This window comes from Pelophylax lessonae (genome assembly GCF_965119305.1).
Source record: "Pelophylax lessonae genome assembly, chromosome: 10".
NCBI classification, from domain to species: Eukaryota; Metazoa; Chordata; class Amphibia; order Anura; family Ranidae; genus Pelophylax; species Pelophylax lessonae.
In genome coordinates, this window is record NC_138777.1 from 111,157,734 (window position 1) to 111,176,146 (window position 18,413).

An 18,413-nucleotide genomic window follows, 5' to 3' on the forward strand; every position below is an offset into this window, starting at 1 on the left:
GTTGACGCCGTCCACCAAGCTGGGCTCCGTGTCGGCTCGGGGGTTTCTTCTAAAACTACAGGATACGGTTCGGCTCCTGTTGTCCAACCGTTGGTCGTCACTCAGGACTTGCATGCAAGTGCTGGGCCTGATGGTTTCCACCTTCGAGGCGATTCCGTTTGCTCAGTTCCATACCAGACCTTTGCAAAGGGAGATTCTGTCCAAATGGAACAAGAATCTATCACTGGACAATTTGACCCTGTTGAGTCAGGGTTTGAGGGAATCTGTTATGGTGGCTCCACTCTCCGGCACTTAGTCTGGGAAAATCTTTTCTTCCCCTGTATTGGGACTGTAATCACCACGGATGCCAGTCTGTCCAGGTGTGGGGATGTCTTGGGAGTGTACTCGGCCCAAGGTGTTTGGACTCGAGGAGTATAGTCTGCCAATCAACATCCTGAGCAACGACCGACAGTTGGACAACAGGAGCCGAACCGCATCCTATAGCTTTAGAAGTTTTGCCTGAGGAAGAAACACCCGGGCCGATGCAGAGCTCTATAGTACACCCCTTCGCTTCTCCTTCTGCAGCTATATTGATGGTTATATAGAAAGGTGAATGGAAGTGCAAGGCACAGGCAACAATTGGATAATGTGAGAAGAGATGAGGGATATGGCATGAAGAGAAGAAGGGGCTGTGCTGGGCAACTGACTAGTCAGATTCTCTAGCAAGTTCAGAGGCATATACTGCAAGTTTAATAAAAACATTTTTTTTGAAAGGAAAATGCTGCAAGTAAGCATTTTAAAGCGGTAGTAAACCACGGCATTGAGAAAAAAAAAATCCCCTGCAAAGGAAATTGCGTAATTTGCTAGTATGCATTGCATATTAGCACATTCTACAATACCTACCCGAGGGCTTGTTCACACTTGGCTAAATTTCTAATTCCTAAAAAAACTCCTATAGCGTTAGTAGGGGCATTAGACTTCCTTTAATGAGCTTTAGTATGCGCGTTAAAAATGCTCCCCAAACGCCTTCATGAGCGTTAGGGCGCATTTAAACTGCTCCACAAATGCCTATTCCATTACAGTTAATAAGCTAATCGTAATGCTTCGCAACTGCCTGCCAGAGCGTTTGCGCAGCCATACCATAAACTTGAATGGGAGGCGCTGAAACGTTTCAAGAGCCGCCTGACTCGACACAAGGCTTCAATTTTGAAGCGACGCTAATGCTTCATGTTTAAGTGTGAACGGCACTATGTGCTGTCAATTGAATCATTTTCATAGGCGTTTAAAGGGTGTTTTTAACACACCTCAAATGCCTGCTTTTAATGCAAGTATGAATTTAGCCTTAGAATGAAGTCCTCCAGCGGTGTGCTGTGACTACTGTCAGGTCTTCCATCTCCACTTGGTCTTTCTTCCAGGTTCGTGGGCTCCGTCAGCATTAATGGCTGAGCCGCAATGACGGCACTCCCATGCATGCGAGCAGGAGTCACAACACAGCGGTCTGAAGGTGCAGTATGGGTAAGCCGTTAATTGGGAGTGCATGTGACAGGGATGTCACCGGCTGACAAAAGAGCAAATAGCTTAGAAACGGTGCATGTTTAGGAGTTTTTTCATTTTACCTACAGGCAAGCTTTATTATAAGCTTACCTGTAGTTAAGAATCGCAAAGCAGACTTTACTACTTTAAAATATTGTTCATTTTTCCTGCATTTTTTTTTTTTTTTTTTTGTGACTGGGTCTCTTATTAAGCATGCACATCTAGTAGACTGTATTGCTCTATGACATGATAGATTATAAAACATGAATGCATATTATTTGGATATTATACCCCCCTTATTTTAAATTTTATGGACCTACAGTATTTCACAAAAGTGAGTACACCCCTCACATTTTTGTAAATATTTTTATATCTTTTCATGTGACAACACTGAAGAAATGACACTTTGCTACAATGTAAAGTAGTGAGTGTACAGCTTGTATAACAGTGTAAATTTGCTGATCCCTCAAAATAACTCAACACATAGCCATTGATGTCTAAACAGCTGGCAACAAAAGTGAGTACACCCATAAGTAAAAATGTCCAAATTGGGCCCAATTAGCAATTTTCCCTCCCCGGTTTGGTGTTGTCGCTCTTGCTCTCTTACTGGTGAATAGAAATTCAACATGGCACCTCATGGCAAAGAATTCTGAGGATCTGAAAAAAAATAATTGTTGCTCTACATAAAGATGGCCTAGGCTGTAAGAAGATTGCCAAGACCCTGAAAATGAGCTGCAGCACGATGGCCAAAACCATACAGCGGTTTTAACAGGACAGGTTCCACTCAGACAAGGCCTCGCCATGGCCGACCAAAGAAGTTGAGTGCACATGCTCAGCATCATATCCAAAGGTTGTCTTTGGGAAATAGACATGAGTGCTGCCAGCATTGCTGCAGAGTTTGAAGGGGTGGAGGGGTCAACCTGTCAGTGCTCAGACCATACACTGCATCAAATCGGTCTGCATGGCTGTCGTCCCAGAAGAAAGCCTCTTTTAAAGATTAGGCACAAGAAAGCCGCAAACAGTTTGCTGAAGACAAGCAGGCTAAGGAGATGGATTACTGGAACCATGTCCTATGGTCTGATGAGACTAAGATAAACCTATTTGGTTCAGATGGTGTCAAGAGTGTGTGGTGGCAACCAAGTGAGGAGTACAAAGGCAAGTGTGTCTTGCCTACAGTCAAGCATGGTGGTGGGATGATCATGGTCTGGGGCTGCATGAGTGCTGCCGGCACTGGGGAGCTACAGTTAATTGAGGGAACCATGAATGCCAACATGTACTGTGACATACTGAAGCAAAGCATGACCCCCCTCCCTTTGGAGACTGGGCAACAGGGTAATATGCCAACATAATGACCTCCAAGACTACCACTGCCTTGCTAAAGAAGCTCCCGCCCCCGCTCGTTCACTAAGAAGCCTGCTCATGTAAACACAGCCGCCTGTCATTTTCCCCTGTGTAACAGCACAGATCATACGGTCCTGCTATGTAGGACCGTTGATCTCTGCTGTTACACACACACAGCCACATCCAATCACAGTTAGAAGCACGCTCCTAGGGACACACTTAACCCCTCCCTCTCCAATAAAGTTAACCCCTTCCCTCCCAGTGTCATTTTTACAGTAATAGTGCATATGTATAGTACTGATTACTGTAGTAATGTCACTGGTACCCCCAAAAGTGTCAAAAATGTCAGTCAAACATATGTAGCAGAAAACAAATTGGCCTAAAATGTTAAATTTTATTTTTACATTTTTTTTTTGGGGAATTTCATATAAAAACATTTTGAAAAATATTGTTTTTTGCAAAATTGTCGCTCTTTTTTTTATTTATAGCGCATGATCAAAAAATCGCACAGGTGATCAAATACCACCAAAAGAAAGCTCTGTTTGTGGGAAAAAAAGGACGTCGATTTCATTTGGGTACAGCGTTGCACGACCGCGCAATTGTCCGTTAAAGTCACGCAGTGCCGAATCGCAAAATACCCCCTGGTCAAGAAGGGGGTAAAATCTTCCGGGGCTTAAGTGGTTAATGGCTGTATGTTGAGCTCTTTTTGAGGGGACATCAAATTTACACGGGGCGTGGCTGACTTCCGGGATGTGAGGAGCTTCTTCTCCTAGCTCCGCTGCCGATCGATTCTCCTGTATCTAATCCTTTGCCATCCGGGCTCTAATTCGCTGGCTACTTACCTCCCTCGGCTCCCTGATCACTCCTGCATCCGACAGATATGGTGAAGTACGGCAGGGACAGGCCGGTGTCCCCGGAGGATCGCGATCCGGATCCCTCGGCACAGGTCCAAGATGGCGCCCGATCCTCTCACGCTGCCGGGGCCTCTGCTGCAGCTGCTCACGCATCCTGGATGGGAGACAGTCCGGAATGGCCTGCACTGTCACCGAGTGCCCATACCGCCACAGAACCTGCGGGACCACGCATATCCCAGGTACCTGAACCCACCCTGTCGCAAATCATGGATGCCATAAAAATGTGACAGACCTCCCTTAGATCCCAGATTGATGCTCTTAGGGTGGACTTCTCCCTCCTTAAAGACGATGTCCACAAGCTCAGGCAGAGGGTCACCACTGCAGAACAACGTATAAGCTCCGTAGAGGACGATGTATTCCCTCTCCCTGCAGCACTTAGAGGCATACAGGCGGAGCAGAAGGCCCAGGCGGCTAAGTTAGGGGACATGGAGGACCGCCTGCGGCGCAATAATCTGCGATTCCTGGGCTTCCCGGAGGGAGCTGAAGGCAGAAATCCTGAGGCCTTTGTAGAATCCTGGCTGAAACAGGCGCTGGGCCCTGATTCCTTCTCCCCACTATTTGCTGTTGAGCGGGCTCATAGGGTCCCCTTTAAGGCCCCTGCACCGGGAGCTAGGCCCCGACCCTTGCTGGCAAGGATCCTTCACTACAGGGACAGAGATGCAGCTCTGAGGAAGGCCAGGGAACTACGGGATCTCCGCTTTGACAATGCTGTCATTACCATCTTTCCGGATTTCTCAGCGGGCACGCAAAAACAGAGAGCAGCATTTGTGCATGTCAAGAAACGTCTCAGGGAGCGGCGGCTACCTTACAGTATGTTGTATCCTGCCAAATTACGTGTGGTGTGTGGAGGCAATACGCAATTCTTCCTGGATCCTGCGGACGCTGCTCAATGGCTGGACTCCTTGGGCAGGGGCTGAGGACTTTGCTGAGTGGGGTATCCTTTCTCCTGATATCTCTCCGGATGCTGAGCCTGTCGCAAGGTTGGGGATACCCTTTTTGTGCCTTGGATTATTGCCCGTCTCCTCTTCTTTACCTGTGGGAGGTGTACTCCTGATTCCCCTTCCCGGATGGTAACTTCTATGTGGTGTGACTGTATGGTGGCATTCTAGGAACGTTACTTAGGTTCGGTTCTCCACTAGTTCCACTGACTTGGTTTGGTTTGGGGTTCAGGCTCGGGCATGTTGGGGCTACGGGCAGGGTGGGGGGTTGGGGACTTTTTGTTTTTTTGTTTCTTCGGGACTGGTTTCTACCCTTCACGGATGCTTCCTGCGCTCCTTACCTCCTGTATACAGACGCTTCCTACGGCGGTTGATGCGCTGCCCCCTGTTGCCCGGTTTCTGGGGGACCTCATCAGCATGGGACTGTCCTCTTTTTTCTTACCATGGCTGTGGACAAGTTAACTGTGCTCTCCTGGAACGTTAGGGGGCTTAACGATAAAGTGAAACGGGCCCTGGTTTTTAATTATTTACAGAAATATACCCCTCAGATTGTATTTTTACAGGAAACACATTTGACTGGGTCTAAGGTTCTTGCCCTTAAGCGGGCGTTTGTGGCGCATGGCTTCCACTCCATGTTTTCCACACACGCCAGGGGGGTATCAATCCTGGTGACTCGTGCACTTCGGTGCCTGGTGAAACAGGTTGTTACCGATATATATGGGCGATATGTTATCGTTTTATTGCAAATTGAGAATGTGGTGTATACTTTCTTATCTGCTTATATCCCGCCCCCATTTACACTAGCCTTCTGGGACAAGGTAATGGCCCAATTGTTACAGGTGGCCGAAGGGCCTTTGCTGATTGCGGGTGACTTTAATGCAGTGATGTCCCCTGCGGTGGATAGGTATCCTGGAGATGTGTCGGCTTCTTCCTCTCTTGCGGCTTCAGTCGACAAGTACCAGTTGGTGGACTGCTGGAGGTGGAGGAACCCGACCGCTAGAGAATATTCCTGTTACTCGGCCTCTTATAAAACCCTCTCCAGGTTGGATATGTGTTTGGTCTCCCCGGACTTGCTCCCAAGACTAATTTCCGTCTCCTACTTGCCCAGGGCCGTCTCGGACCACTCTCCTTTGCTTATTACAATTGGCCTCTCCTCCTCAATCGGTTACAAACTGTGGAGGTTGAGCCCTCAGTGGCTCAACGAGGAAATCTTTTTCAGTATTACTGAGAAGGAGATGGCTCATTTCTGGCTGGTCAATCAGAAGGCGGCCTCTGGCGCTATGGCGTGGGATGCCTTCAAGGCTACCATGCGGGGCTCGGTGTCCGGGGTGATTAAGCAACTCAGGGAGGATAGGGCCTGGAGGGTGGAATCTCTCCAGTCGGAGGCGACTAAGGCTGAATTGGAATATATTAAAAACCCCTCATCTGAGAACTATTCCGTGTGGCGGGACAGTGCTCGGCAGCTGGATCTCATTTTAATAGAAAAGACTCAGAAAAAATTACTCTATCAAAAGCAGCGAGTGTTTGAATATGGCGATAAGAATAGTAAGATTCTGGCGTATCTCTCTCGCTCTGAGCACCCGGTCACGGCTATTGCCAGTGTTTATGATGCTCGGCATCGACGGTGCACAGAGGGCACAGAGATAGTGGGAGCCTTTCTAGGTTTTTTTAAGTCCTTGTACTCCTCAAGAGCCACCTACTCTCAAGAGGAACTGGACTCCTACCTACGGGATATCCCGATGGAGACACTTGAGGTGGAGGATAGTGTGTCGCTTGAGGGCCCTATTACTGCTGAGGAGATCGCGGCTGCGATTTCCTCTTTTGCGGCTAATAAGACACCGGGGATGGACGGGTTTCCGATTGAGTGGTACAGAGCCTACTCGGGGACTCTAGTCCCCCGACTATCTAAGGTTTATGCTGAAGCTTTTGAGACTGGGAAGCTCCCACCATCCCTTCGGGAGGCCCTGATAGTGTTGATACCCAAGCCAGGCAAGGACCCGATGTACTGCGAATCTTATAGGCCTATATCCCTGATTAATGCTGACGTCAAAATTATGGCAAAGGTTTTGTCCCGTAGGGTGAATAACGTTGTCTCTAAGATTATTCACTCTGACCAAACTGGATTCATTCCAGGCCGCTCTACGGCGATAAACCTGCGTCGTCTCTTCATCAACCTGCAGGCTCCACCCTCTGGAGTGGACACCAGACTGATATTATCCTTAGATGCTCATAAAGCATTTGACTTGGTGGAGTGGCCCTATTTATTCGCAGTGCTGGGCAGGATGGGATTTGGTCCAAAGTTTATCAGGTGGGTGCGATTACTCTATGACTCGCCAGTGGCACGCTTGCGTGTCAACAACAGGGTTACTGAACAATTTCTGGTGTCCCGTGGCACTAGGCAGGGGTGCCCATTGTCCCCCCTGCTGTTTGCCCTGGCCCTGGAACCACTAGCCAACTTGCTCAGGCGTGATGAGAGGATACGTGGTTGCAGGGTGGGGGAGCTGGAAGAGAAAACATCTCTATATGCCGATGACATGCTGCTTTATTTGGATGACTCCCGGGAGTCCCTGGATGCTGCCCTGGAGGTGATAGAATCCTTCGGGCGATTCTCGGGATTCCAGATTAACTGGGATAAGTCGGTGGCGTTTCCCCTCGACCCAAGTCGGGCACCTGACCTGGTGCTTCCGCGTAGCCTTCAGGTAGTGACTAAATTTCGATACCTGGGTGTGGTCATTCAGCAACCGGTGGGCATGTACGTTGACAACAATATTGCTCCACTGATACAACGGTTGAAACAAACCTTGGTCACCTGGAGCAAATTGCCACTTAACTTGATGGGTAGAATCAATATATTTAAAATGATCTATCTGCCCCGCTTCCTCTATCTCTTTTGGCAGGCGCCGGTGTACCTTCCCAAACGGTTCTTTGCAAGCATTGAATCCATACTGATTTCTTTTCTATGGGGTATGAAGCCGGCGCGGATCTCGTTCAGCACGCTAAAACTCCCTGCTCACGCTGGGGGTCTGGCGGCTCCGGATCTGCAGGCTTACTACTTGGCTGCTCAATTGACACATGTCCATGCGTGGTTCTTCCCGGACCTGCCGAACGCGGCAGTCACCACGTCGGCAGCGGTGATGGGCTCCTATGAGGCACTCCTTAATTCACTATATAGGAATGGTCCTTACCCGAAGGAGGGTGCCGCTATCCTTAGATTATCCTGCAAAATTGTGCATATTTGTAACGCTAGAACGGGGGGTTCTTCCTTCAATAGATCCCCTAATGCTCCTATGTGGTTTAACCCGGGACTGCCAGATTTACATAAGTTGGATTCCTCTAGGAGGTGGGTGGGATTTGACTTAAAATATGCCCATCAATTGTTTGTGAACCAGACCTTTAAGTCCTTTGCTGAGCTGAGGACGGAGCTGGGGATTCCCTTGACGTGCTGGTTTCTGTATCAGCAACTTCGACACGCAGTGGCGGCCCAATTTGGTCTTCGGGGGGTCCACCTGGCTCCGACTCGGTTGGAAAAGGAATTGATGAATCCCGACCACACTAAACTCATCTCTCGACTATATGGGTTGACTCTTGACCAGGGTGAGGGGAGGATGGGGTCCCTTCGGGCAAAGTGGCAGGCTGATATACCTCAATTGGAACTGGCGGACTGGGATGATTTGCTCAGTGCCCAGTTCCATGGATTGATAGCTGCGGGGGACAGGGTTATTCAACTGAATTATTTACATAGAATTTACTATGCTCCCTGTCGTCTCTTTGCGATGGGAAGGCTTGCCTCCCCATTGTGTTTCCGCTGCCAGGAAGTTAGGGGGGACTTCTTTCACATGGTCTGGTTATGTCCGCTGATTCAGTCCTTCTGGAAGGGGTTATGTACCTTTATCGCGGAAAAATTGGCACTGCCGAATATTCTCGCGCCGGACAGATGCCTACTTGGCAATCTGGGGGAGGAGGGTATTGTTGTGTATACTTTTTTTCTATGCCAAGAAACTGATTGCCCTAAGATGGAAACAGGACGCTCCACCTACGGTAGCAGCCTGGGTGGAACTGGTCAACAATGCTCTTCCTATGTATAAATTGACATATCTGGCTAGGGGTTCCAAGAAAAAATTTGCTAAGGTATGGTCCTCATGGATGGACTCGGTTCTAGGGTCCAGAGAGGTCTAAACTTCTGAGATGATGTGTGACTGTTTGTCAAACTTATTGCTCCTCCTTGGGGACGTTTTTGTTTTTTTTTACCTATTGGGTGCCCGGGGCTGGGAGGGGGGTGGTGCTTCTTCCCTATGGTGGGTTGCATACTTGCTGATGTGATAGGAATGCATTCCGTGAAGGGTTTTGTTAGGTTTGTACTTTCTCCTTATACTATTTGGAAGGTTATATGTTTTAAGTTGTTGGGAGGGGGGGGGGGGGAAGGGGGGGAAAAAAAAACAAAAAAAAACAACTTTTTAAATATCATCCTACGAAGTTTCTGGTTGGAGCGGGAGAGGCGAGGTGGGGGCAGTCAATTAAGGTTGCTATGTGTGCGCTACTGTGGTTGATGTTATTTGCCTTACTGCCTTGTACCTCTGTCTGTATGATTCTTGGATATGCATCATTTCCTTCTTGGTTGTACTTCCTGATTTATATCGGACTGTTGTCTGTGTTTTATGTTTATTAATAAAAATACCTTTTAAAAAAAAAAAAAAAATGTACACGGTTATACAAGCTGTACGTGTCATTTCTTCAGTGTTGTCACATGAAAAAATATAATATATTTACAAAAATGTGAGGGGTGTACTCACTTTTGTGAGACACTGTATATTCTGAATGCTATCAACATATAGATGATTCTGACGTCAGACTCCTGGCAATAGTACTGTTCCTCAGTTGCTCTGTAAGTAAACACTATACGTTCTTTTAACAGCTTTGAAGAACTGTTTGGAAAAAAACATACTTATTCTACTGGTCCCGAGGAATACTGTGAGAGATACCAGTACTCTGAAAACAGTAAGTGAAAATTCAATGTATATCGTGTGTTTTTTTTTTTTTTTTTTTTTTTTTTATATTTACCTTTTTCTATTACTATTTAATGTAGAGCTTTCTGTTACCATACACAACCTCTTTTGGGAGCTTTCAATGTGCTGAATCTTCACTGCATTTCTACTCCTTTTCCACAAAAAATGAGCCAAGTGGATGCTATTTGCCAAATCTCATTACTCATGTAATTTATTACATTTATTTACGCAGAATATTTTTTAAAGCCCAATGTACAACTCTCCTGTTCTTCCTTTTTTAAAAGATGTACCCAGTAGGGCTGCTCCCTTTTTGCCATTTCCTGTTTTCCTTATCTGCCCTTGCTAATATTTAACATTGTTGGGTTTTTTCAGTTCATTTGTTCTGTCTTTAAACACCAGCTCAGTTACATTGGTTTCACTCCAGTTTTCTTCTTTACCTTGTAAGTAATGAACACATGTGAGAGATCTCCACTAAAGCTGGTGTAATTTAACTGGTTCTTTCCCAAGATTAGTGCAGAGACTGCCAGCAGCACAGTAACCAGTCATTCACTCTTACTCATTGATGAGTTAATTGTTATTGCTGATGAACTTGGAGAGGGTGTTGGGTGATATGAGATACAACTGAATAACAGGACAACACACTTTACTAAGCTTTCCTGGACAGTATTTATGCAGAAGCAAATTAAGATGGCCAGAATGGAGTCCTTTTAAAAGTCATCTCGGTTAGGGCTACCACTAGCACTTCCATCCAAAGAAAAACACCACACAGTAAATAGGAATAGTGCTCGCAATGTCACAGGATCACTGGATGCCTCCTTCCAGTATCCACACCGATAAAGTTAATGGGATGATAAGGAGGGTCACTAATGTGGTGAGTCTGGATTTAGATTAAACAACACATTTTAATAGAAAATAGCATCCATTTTATTAATAATCAGTAAAAACAGAAAGATACACATTAAAAAGTTCAGGCTGACAATAGTCTGAATCTAGCATGGTTTATAATGCATCATACATGTAACTGTTTTTAGTCACAACTGAGTGGGGAGGGGTCTTTGAAAAAGCTATATTGCGAAACGCGTTAGACCCATCCCCACTCGGTTGTGACTAAAAACAGTTACATGTATGATGCATTATAAACCATGCTAGATTCAGACTATTGTCAGTCTGAACTTTTTAATGTGTATCTTTTTCTGTTTTTACTGATTATTAATAAAATGGATGCTATTTTCTATTAAAATGTGGTGTTTAATCTAAATCCAGACTCGCCACATTTGTGACCCTCCTTATCCCATTAACTTGTTATCGGTGTGGTTGGGGTTCCCCCACTGGTCGTGCCTTGGACCTCATCACACCCATATTTTACCAATGTTTCAGAAATATCTAGAATGCAGGAGAAAGCAACCAAACCTTCAGCCTGTGAGATCCAGAACAGCCCAAAGCAATCCAAAAGCTGCTTCAATGAATATGGAGGAGCCACAAAAGAACTACTTTTCTCTCTTGTTCACTGACTGACACAGCTCAGACCATTGGGCTTATGCTGCTCTCTTTTTAGGAGTAGGACTAGGCAGAAACAATTTTGGGTACGCCCCTGAGGCAGTCCCAGAGGGTACAGTTGTGCTCATAAGTTTACATATTCTGGCAGAATTTGATTTCTTGGCCATTTTTCAGAGAATATTTGATTACACACAAACTTTTCTTTCACTCATGGTTAGTGTTTGGCTGAAGTAATTTATTATCAATCAACTATGTTTACTCTTTTTAAATGTATAAAAAATCATTTTTATCATCATGACAACAGAAACTACCCAAATGACCCTGATCAAAAGTTTACATACCCCAGTTTTTAATACTGTGTATGTATTGCCCCCTTTAACATCAATGACATCTTGAAGTCTTTTGTGTTGGTGGATGAGGCTCTTTATCTTCTCAGATGGTAAAGCTGCACATTCTTCCTGGCAAAAAGCCTCCCAGTTCCTGTAAATTCTTGGGCTGTCTTGCATGAATTGCATGTTTGAGAGCTCACCAGAGTGCTGTAGCCAGTGGTCGACTTGGCCTTGTGTTTAGGATCATTGGCCTGTTGCATTGTCCAAGTACGTCCCATGCGCAACTTCCGGGCTGATGAATGCAAATTTTCCTCCAGTATTTTTTTTGATAACATACTGCATTCATCTTGCCATCAATTCTGACGAAATTTCCTGTGCCTCTTTTGTAGCTCACACATTCACAAAACATTGGCGATCTACCTCCGTGTTTCACAGTAGGAATGGTGTACGTTTTCATCATAGGCCTTGTTGACTCTTCTCCAAATGTAGCATTTATGGTTGTGGCTAAAAAGCTACATTTTGGTCTCGTCACTCCAAATGACTTTGTGCCAGAAGGTTTGAGGGTTGTCGCTGTGCTGTCAGGCATATTGTAAGCGGGATACTTTGTGGCTTTTACGTAGTAATGGCTTTCTTCTGGCGACTGACCATGCATCCCATCTTTCTTCAAGTGCCTCCTTATGGTGCATCTTGAAACAGCCACATCACATGTTTTCAGAGTCTTGTATTTCACCTGAAGTTATTCGTGGGTTTTTCTTTGCATCCTGAACAATTGTCCTGGTAGTTGTGGCTGAAATTTTAGTTGGTCTACCTGACCGTGGTTTTTTTTTTCAACAGAACCCCTCATTTTCCACTTCTTCTTGATTAAAGTTTGAACATTGCTAATTGGCATTCTCTCAATTTCTTGGATATCTTTTTATATCCCTTTCCTGTTTTATACAGTTCAACTACCTTTTCCCGCAGATCCTTTGACCATTCTTTTGCTTTCCCCATGACTCAGAATCCAGAAACGTCAGTGCAGCACTGGATGAAAGATGCAAGGATCTGTCAGGAGTCCAGAAACTCATTGACCTTTTATACACACATGGATGGTTACCTTTTTTAATAGCCATTCAAACCCCTTTGTGTCAACTTGTGTGCATGTTATCAGGCCAAAATCACCAGGGTATGTAAACTTTTGATCATGGTCATTTGGGTAGTTTTTGTTGTCATTATGATTTTAAAAAGAGTAAACACAATTGATTGATAATAAATGGCTTCAGCCAAACACTAACCATGAGTGAAAGAAAAGTTGTGTTATCCATATTCTCGGAAAAATATCCAAGAAATCATAAATTCTGCCAGGGTATGTAAACTTGTGAGCACAACAGTGTGTGTGTGTGTGTGTGTGTGTGTGTGTGTGTGTGTGTGTGTATATATATATATATATATTGTGTGTGTGTGTGTATCTATCTATATCTCCCCAAGCTTAGTTTAAGTCTGCAGTGGTGCCCATCGCTAATACAGATTTACCCCTCTTTTACACTCATGTTTCATGTTTCTGAGCCTGCATCATTTGTTGACTTATTCTGGTGACCACTTTCTAGAAAGATGTTGGATGGTACTCCATTTGGCATACAGTACCATGCCTAGAAGATTTCATTATACGTCAGGTGTCCTTGGGTTTGAGATAAATGCCAGCTCAGCCATGCCAGCATGATATTGTCCTATGTCCTAAAAGGGCAATGATAAGCAGTGATATCACTGTATTTCATCTATTGCACTACAGATGACACCAGAGTTCAACACTTTTTTATGGCATTTGAAAATCAAGGTAAGAAGGGTATGTTTCCTTTTTTGTAGGTACACAATATAATTCCGATGATCGCAGAGAGAAGCTCTATTTAAAATTCTACCAGCAAATAGAAGATGTATACCACAAAGAGAGGCCGTCAGACTGCACAATTGTGGCTATCAGCAAGGAGCAAATGTAAGTAAGCCTGAATGTAGTATGCAGAAATGGGATCATCTTCTCTGTTCTCTAAATTGATCTCACAACAGGAATATGTATCCTTGATTTTAAGTTGTATTACTCTTAGAGGCATAAACCTAAAGTAGACCCGTATTTCTCTGAAAGCTTAACCTAAAACACAAACCTTATTCTAACTGTTGTCAATAAAAGTTATAGTGTGGAAAAATACCTTAATCTGCTTGAATTTCCAGAGTTCTTATGCTCTGCATCCTCAGACATTTTACTAGTGTCGAAGGGTGACTGTCAACCAGAGCTGGCTTTACCTGAACTCTGATCATCCCTGGTGGCAGAGACAAAATGACTAGTGACTGGGCAGACTGCTTGTCATTTTGGTATTCATTTATTCTGTCATTTTAAAGGTGAGCTAAACAAATTATCATCTGTAAATTTTAGATTGCTTTGTTTAAGGGGAAAAATCCTTTAGCCTCCTTGTAAGGGCTTGTTCGCATCAATACCCTTTGCTTAAGCAGCATTTAAGCAGTGTTTTTACTGTTCTTCAATGCCTGCCATAAATATTACAATAGGCACCATGAAGTCCAGTACACACAGGCGTGTTAAAAATTAAACGCCATGTTACTTTCAGGGGGCATTGCCGCCTCTATTTTAGTAATAGTGTGCTGTAACTACACCTTAACCACATTGGTATGGCATCTATAAATTGTTAGCTGGGGGTGAGGCAGTATCCCAAAATGCACTGGGAAATGACAGAAGGCTAGGGCAGAACCGCTCCAGGCACCTCCTGTTTGTACAGAGCACTTGTGTGATAACACCATTTGTTCTGTTTACAGGCAAAAGCATTAAGCCAGGCCAGCAATACTGACCGTACAGGCAGGAGCACAGGCATTGAGAATTTATTGCCAGTGGCTAAGTATTTTGTGTCCACAGTGTGTGGGTGTGAGTAAGCGGTGCCAGGCAGTGTTATAAAGGCTGCTGATAATGTACTCCATAGAAGAGGTGGAACAGCACCCAGAATTATACGGCCTAAGTATTTTGAGCTATTGTGATGCATAAAAAAATAAATAAATCTGACAAGTCACCAAGCATGTAGTATTCTAAGATTGAGACCTGGACCACGCCGAGTGTCTGAGATCAAAGTGTACAAATCCATCTTGCAGAGAATTCACAAAAATGTCTATCGCACAAGAATCTAACCGTGCCTCAAAGGAGATAATTTCCTCTACATCATTTCCCTTTTTAAACCCTTCCCCTTAAAAAATAAAAAAAAATAAAAAAAGCTTTCTTCATGCTTTTTCAGCTCTTCAAAAACACATCATAAACTTTATATGCTAAACGCATCACACGTGTTAGGGTGCCATTCATTTTAATGGCAGCTAAACGCAGTGCATTGTTGCTGCGATTATCACGTGACAAACTGCATCGCATTAAGCTTGTCGCCCAAAAGAAGCTTCTCCTTTTTTAAGAACAAGCTTTACGCAATATGGTTTGACAAGATTTATTAGGCTACAATCACAACAAAACCACATCCCGTTTAGGTGCCTTACAGATGAATGGCACCCAAACACGAGTGGTGCATTTTGCCACTATTGCAGGGTAATTTGCAATCTCAGAGATCCCAAATCATCAGATTTCATTGAGGCTTTATTGAATAAGTCAGTCTAAAAGCATTTGTACAACCAGACTGTAACATGTGGCAAGCTTCATGTAGCTTAGAAAATTAAAGAAAAATTGTGGTGTGAATTTGTTATGCACATAAGCGGGAAAGTCTCTTAAGCAGACAAAAATTAACATAAATATTTTTAATACATTTTTGAACCATATTAAAAATGATGGCTGGCATAAAAATGGTACATTCCTCAACCTGCAAGAAGTCAAAATGCCCATGTAGATAATGTGATTCAATGCAAATCTTCCCCAGGTTTGTTTCAGATTGGTAGATTATATCGCAAATCTAAAAATAATGCTGAGTCAGCCACACCAATTAAAAAGGAGCATCCATGAGGCTCAATTTCAAAACCTATACTGGCTGACTCATTCTAGCTCCTTGCATTCAAAAACCTGAGAATTACTAATAGCTCGCTGTTACTGGATGCCAACAGCCTTAGCGCCTGTTTATTCCTCTATCTTGAGTCTTTGCTGGAGAGACTGGACACCACGGCACACTCGTACACATATGGTAGGATTGCCCCAAAATGAATGGCTTTTGGATAGATATCCAAGCCCAGATGAAATGTATACTTGTCATCGACGTCCCTCCTACATTCCACTACATTTTTTCCTACAATGGTTCCTTCCTTATGATCAGCCATTGCACACAATGTTTTGACACTTCTTCTTAATGCTGCTGAACACAATGTACTGATATATTAGAAAAGGTCACCAGTTCCCAACTAGAACGACTGGATTAAGAAGGTGAGGGACATAATGGATGCTGAAGAATGGATAGCCACCTGTAGGGATAAACATTAATGTTTTAAGATCTGGGCCACCTGGATATAATACACCTCCACATCAGGCTATGTACAGTCTAGCCCAGCCATTCTGCCTTCTTCCCAGGGGGCTCAGACAAAAAACAATTGAATCCTCTGCATCTTTGCTTTTATGACTGTTTTGTTTTCTGTTGTGTTTTTTTTTTTTTTTTTTGTGGAAAATGTGGCAGAATGCAAATTGCCCTAAAATTATGAAAAAAATAGATTTTTAAATGTATTTCTATTGGGAACATTATATAACAGTAAAAAATAGTTTTTTTTCAGAATTGTCGCTCATTTTTTTGTTTATAGCGCAAAAAAAAATTGCACAAGTGATCAAATACCACCAAACTAAAGCTCTAATTGTGGGGGAAAAAGGACATCAATTTTATTTGGGTTCAGCATTGCACCACCATGCAATCGTCAGTTAAAGTAACAGTGCCGTATTGCAAAAAATGGCCCGGTCATTAAGGGGGAAATCCTTCCGGTTGAGAAGTGGTTGATGCCTTCACATTCTCCAGATGTGCATTAATACGGTCACTAGTACTTCTGTATTACTGTGAAATAATTGACTTTCCTAGTATAACGATTAGATCAGATACCTAGTTCAAACCCCAGTACTACGACTGTTAATAGGCCACAGGGACAGGTTAAAGTTGAAAGTTCTCAACAGCAGATATAAGATACTTTTTAAGATTTTTTTTTTTTGTCTATTTGAGTGCATGGAGTGGTGGTTGAGTCACAACTACTGCAAACATATATGGAAATATTGTTATATGTACACCTTGCATTTGCCATACCCTCTGCCTATTACATTATTATTATTATTATTATTATTATTGTTATTATTATATAGTATTTATATAGCGCCGACAGTTTACGCAGCGCTTTACAACTTGAGGGTAGACAGTACAAATACAATACACTTTAATACAGTAGGAATCAGAGGACCCTGCTCGTTGGAGCTTACAATCTAAATAAATGCTAAAAGTTGAGCTTTACGCCCCAAATTATGATATCAAAGTGAAACAAAGTAAACTCTGATCACAAATACGAAAAGTGCATCTAATAAACCATTCTAACCCAACAATATAAAGTCGATGGTGATGTACTTAAATGGTAAATGTAAAAAAAAAGTTCTAGTATTGCAATATAAAGTCCACCACTCTTGAAATTTATAGTGCTCCAAAGTAAATGCTTCCACCTTTTCATTGTGTTTAGAAAAGCTGCCTATAAACTTACCAGATTATCTTTACCTTCTGGTTCAGGGTAAAGCTCATCCGTCACTTCTAAGGCCCACATGGGGATGGGGGTATAAAAACGAGCTCCTAAAGATGTCGCCGTGCAGAAAGTCCTTATATGGATCAACCTCAAACAGCAGGATAAAAAACTGGGCAAGTGGGCTTTGATGGGAAAACGATCACACTACAAAAAAAACAAAAAAAAAATTTGGAGCAATTGGAGGATTATTCAATTCTGTTATTTGCCAACATCCCTAAATGGACAGAAAATTAAAAACAGTTGTGATGGGGAATTTTTGGGCACATAGTGAACAACTCTCATAAGGAAACTCAAAAAATGGAACCTTGTAAAAATTAACAGAATTTATTGAAACATTTTACTTAACATAAAATGGATGGCATAAATTGCTATATCCCTCTTCCTGCAAAACTAAACCATTTAATAATCCACATGAAGCAGTGGCAGCAACAGATTTCCAAAATGTAAACTGGCAGGTTCGGTTTGATGAAAAAAAAAAAACACCTTTACGCACACTATATAAAATCCAAAATATGGAAATGGACAGAATTTAGGCACTTCCTTTCATAACATTGAATTCTGCACTTGGTTTTTATTTACTAGTGGGCGTTTTCATTTTTCTTTGACCATATAATGTCATGTCCATTTAGATCAATAATGTGTATAATGCTCAGTTTTTTTTTTTTTTTTTTTTGCGTTCTCTGCCTAAACTCAGTTTTGACTGCAGCATGAAGTTATCGCTTAAATTATGTTAGTTTTTATTTGATGTTCTTTTAAAGCAGTTGCTCATTGGCTTTTCGCTTACCTCAGTAAAATATTTATTTCTCTTGCATCCTCCGACAGTCGCCGCCTCCTCTAAGTCATCACTGTTGGGTATTGACTTCCCATCCGCAGGAATAGCTAGGCATATAGACTTAGTCCAAAGACAAAAGGCATTAGCATATACACACCCATGGGGGCTGTCCCATCTGGTCAATACCCCCCCTGCATCACCACTCCCAACTCAGTTTTAATCTGCCTAGCGTCAGGAGTAGTCATGCTTCCCTGTGCTGGGGCTTCAGTCTCAGCCTTCCTAATCTTTTATTTGATTTTTCTTTGAAAATGTCAGTTTTTTCTCTTACTTTACTAGCTGTTTATTTTGTCAGCTTCTAATGTTAGTCTTCTCTTCGGATGAAGATGGATCAT

The 18,413-nt window shown here is 43.2% G+C and overlaps 1 protein-coding gene across 1 annotated transcript in view; it reads left to right on the forward strand.

The window, feature by feature from the left end:
* The window catches only part of LOC309566118 (uncharacterized protein), a 110,914-nt gene that overhangs the window by 20,677 nt on the left and 71,824 nt on the right, over positions 1-18,413 (forward strand). Inside the window, exons 5-6 of the mRNA XM_082271173.1 lie at positions 9,618-9,700; positions 13,374-13,500. Of these exons, the coding sequence (XP_082127299.1) occupies positions 9,618-9,700; positions 13,374-13,500 (210 nt within the window). The remainder of the gene's footprint in view (positions 1-9,617; positions 9,701-13,373; positions 13,501-18,413) is intronic.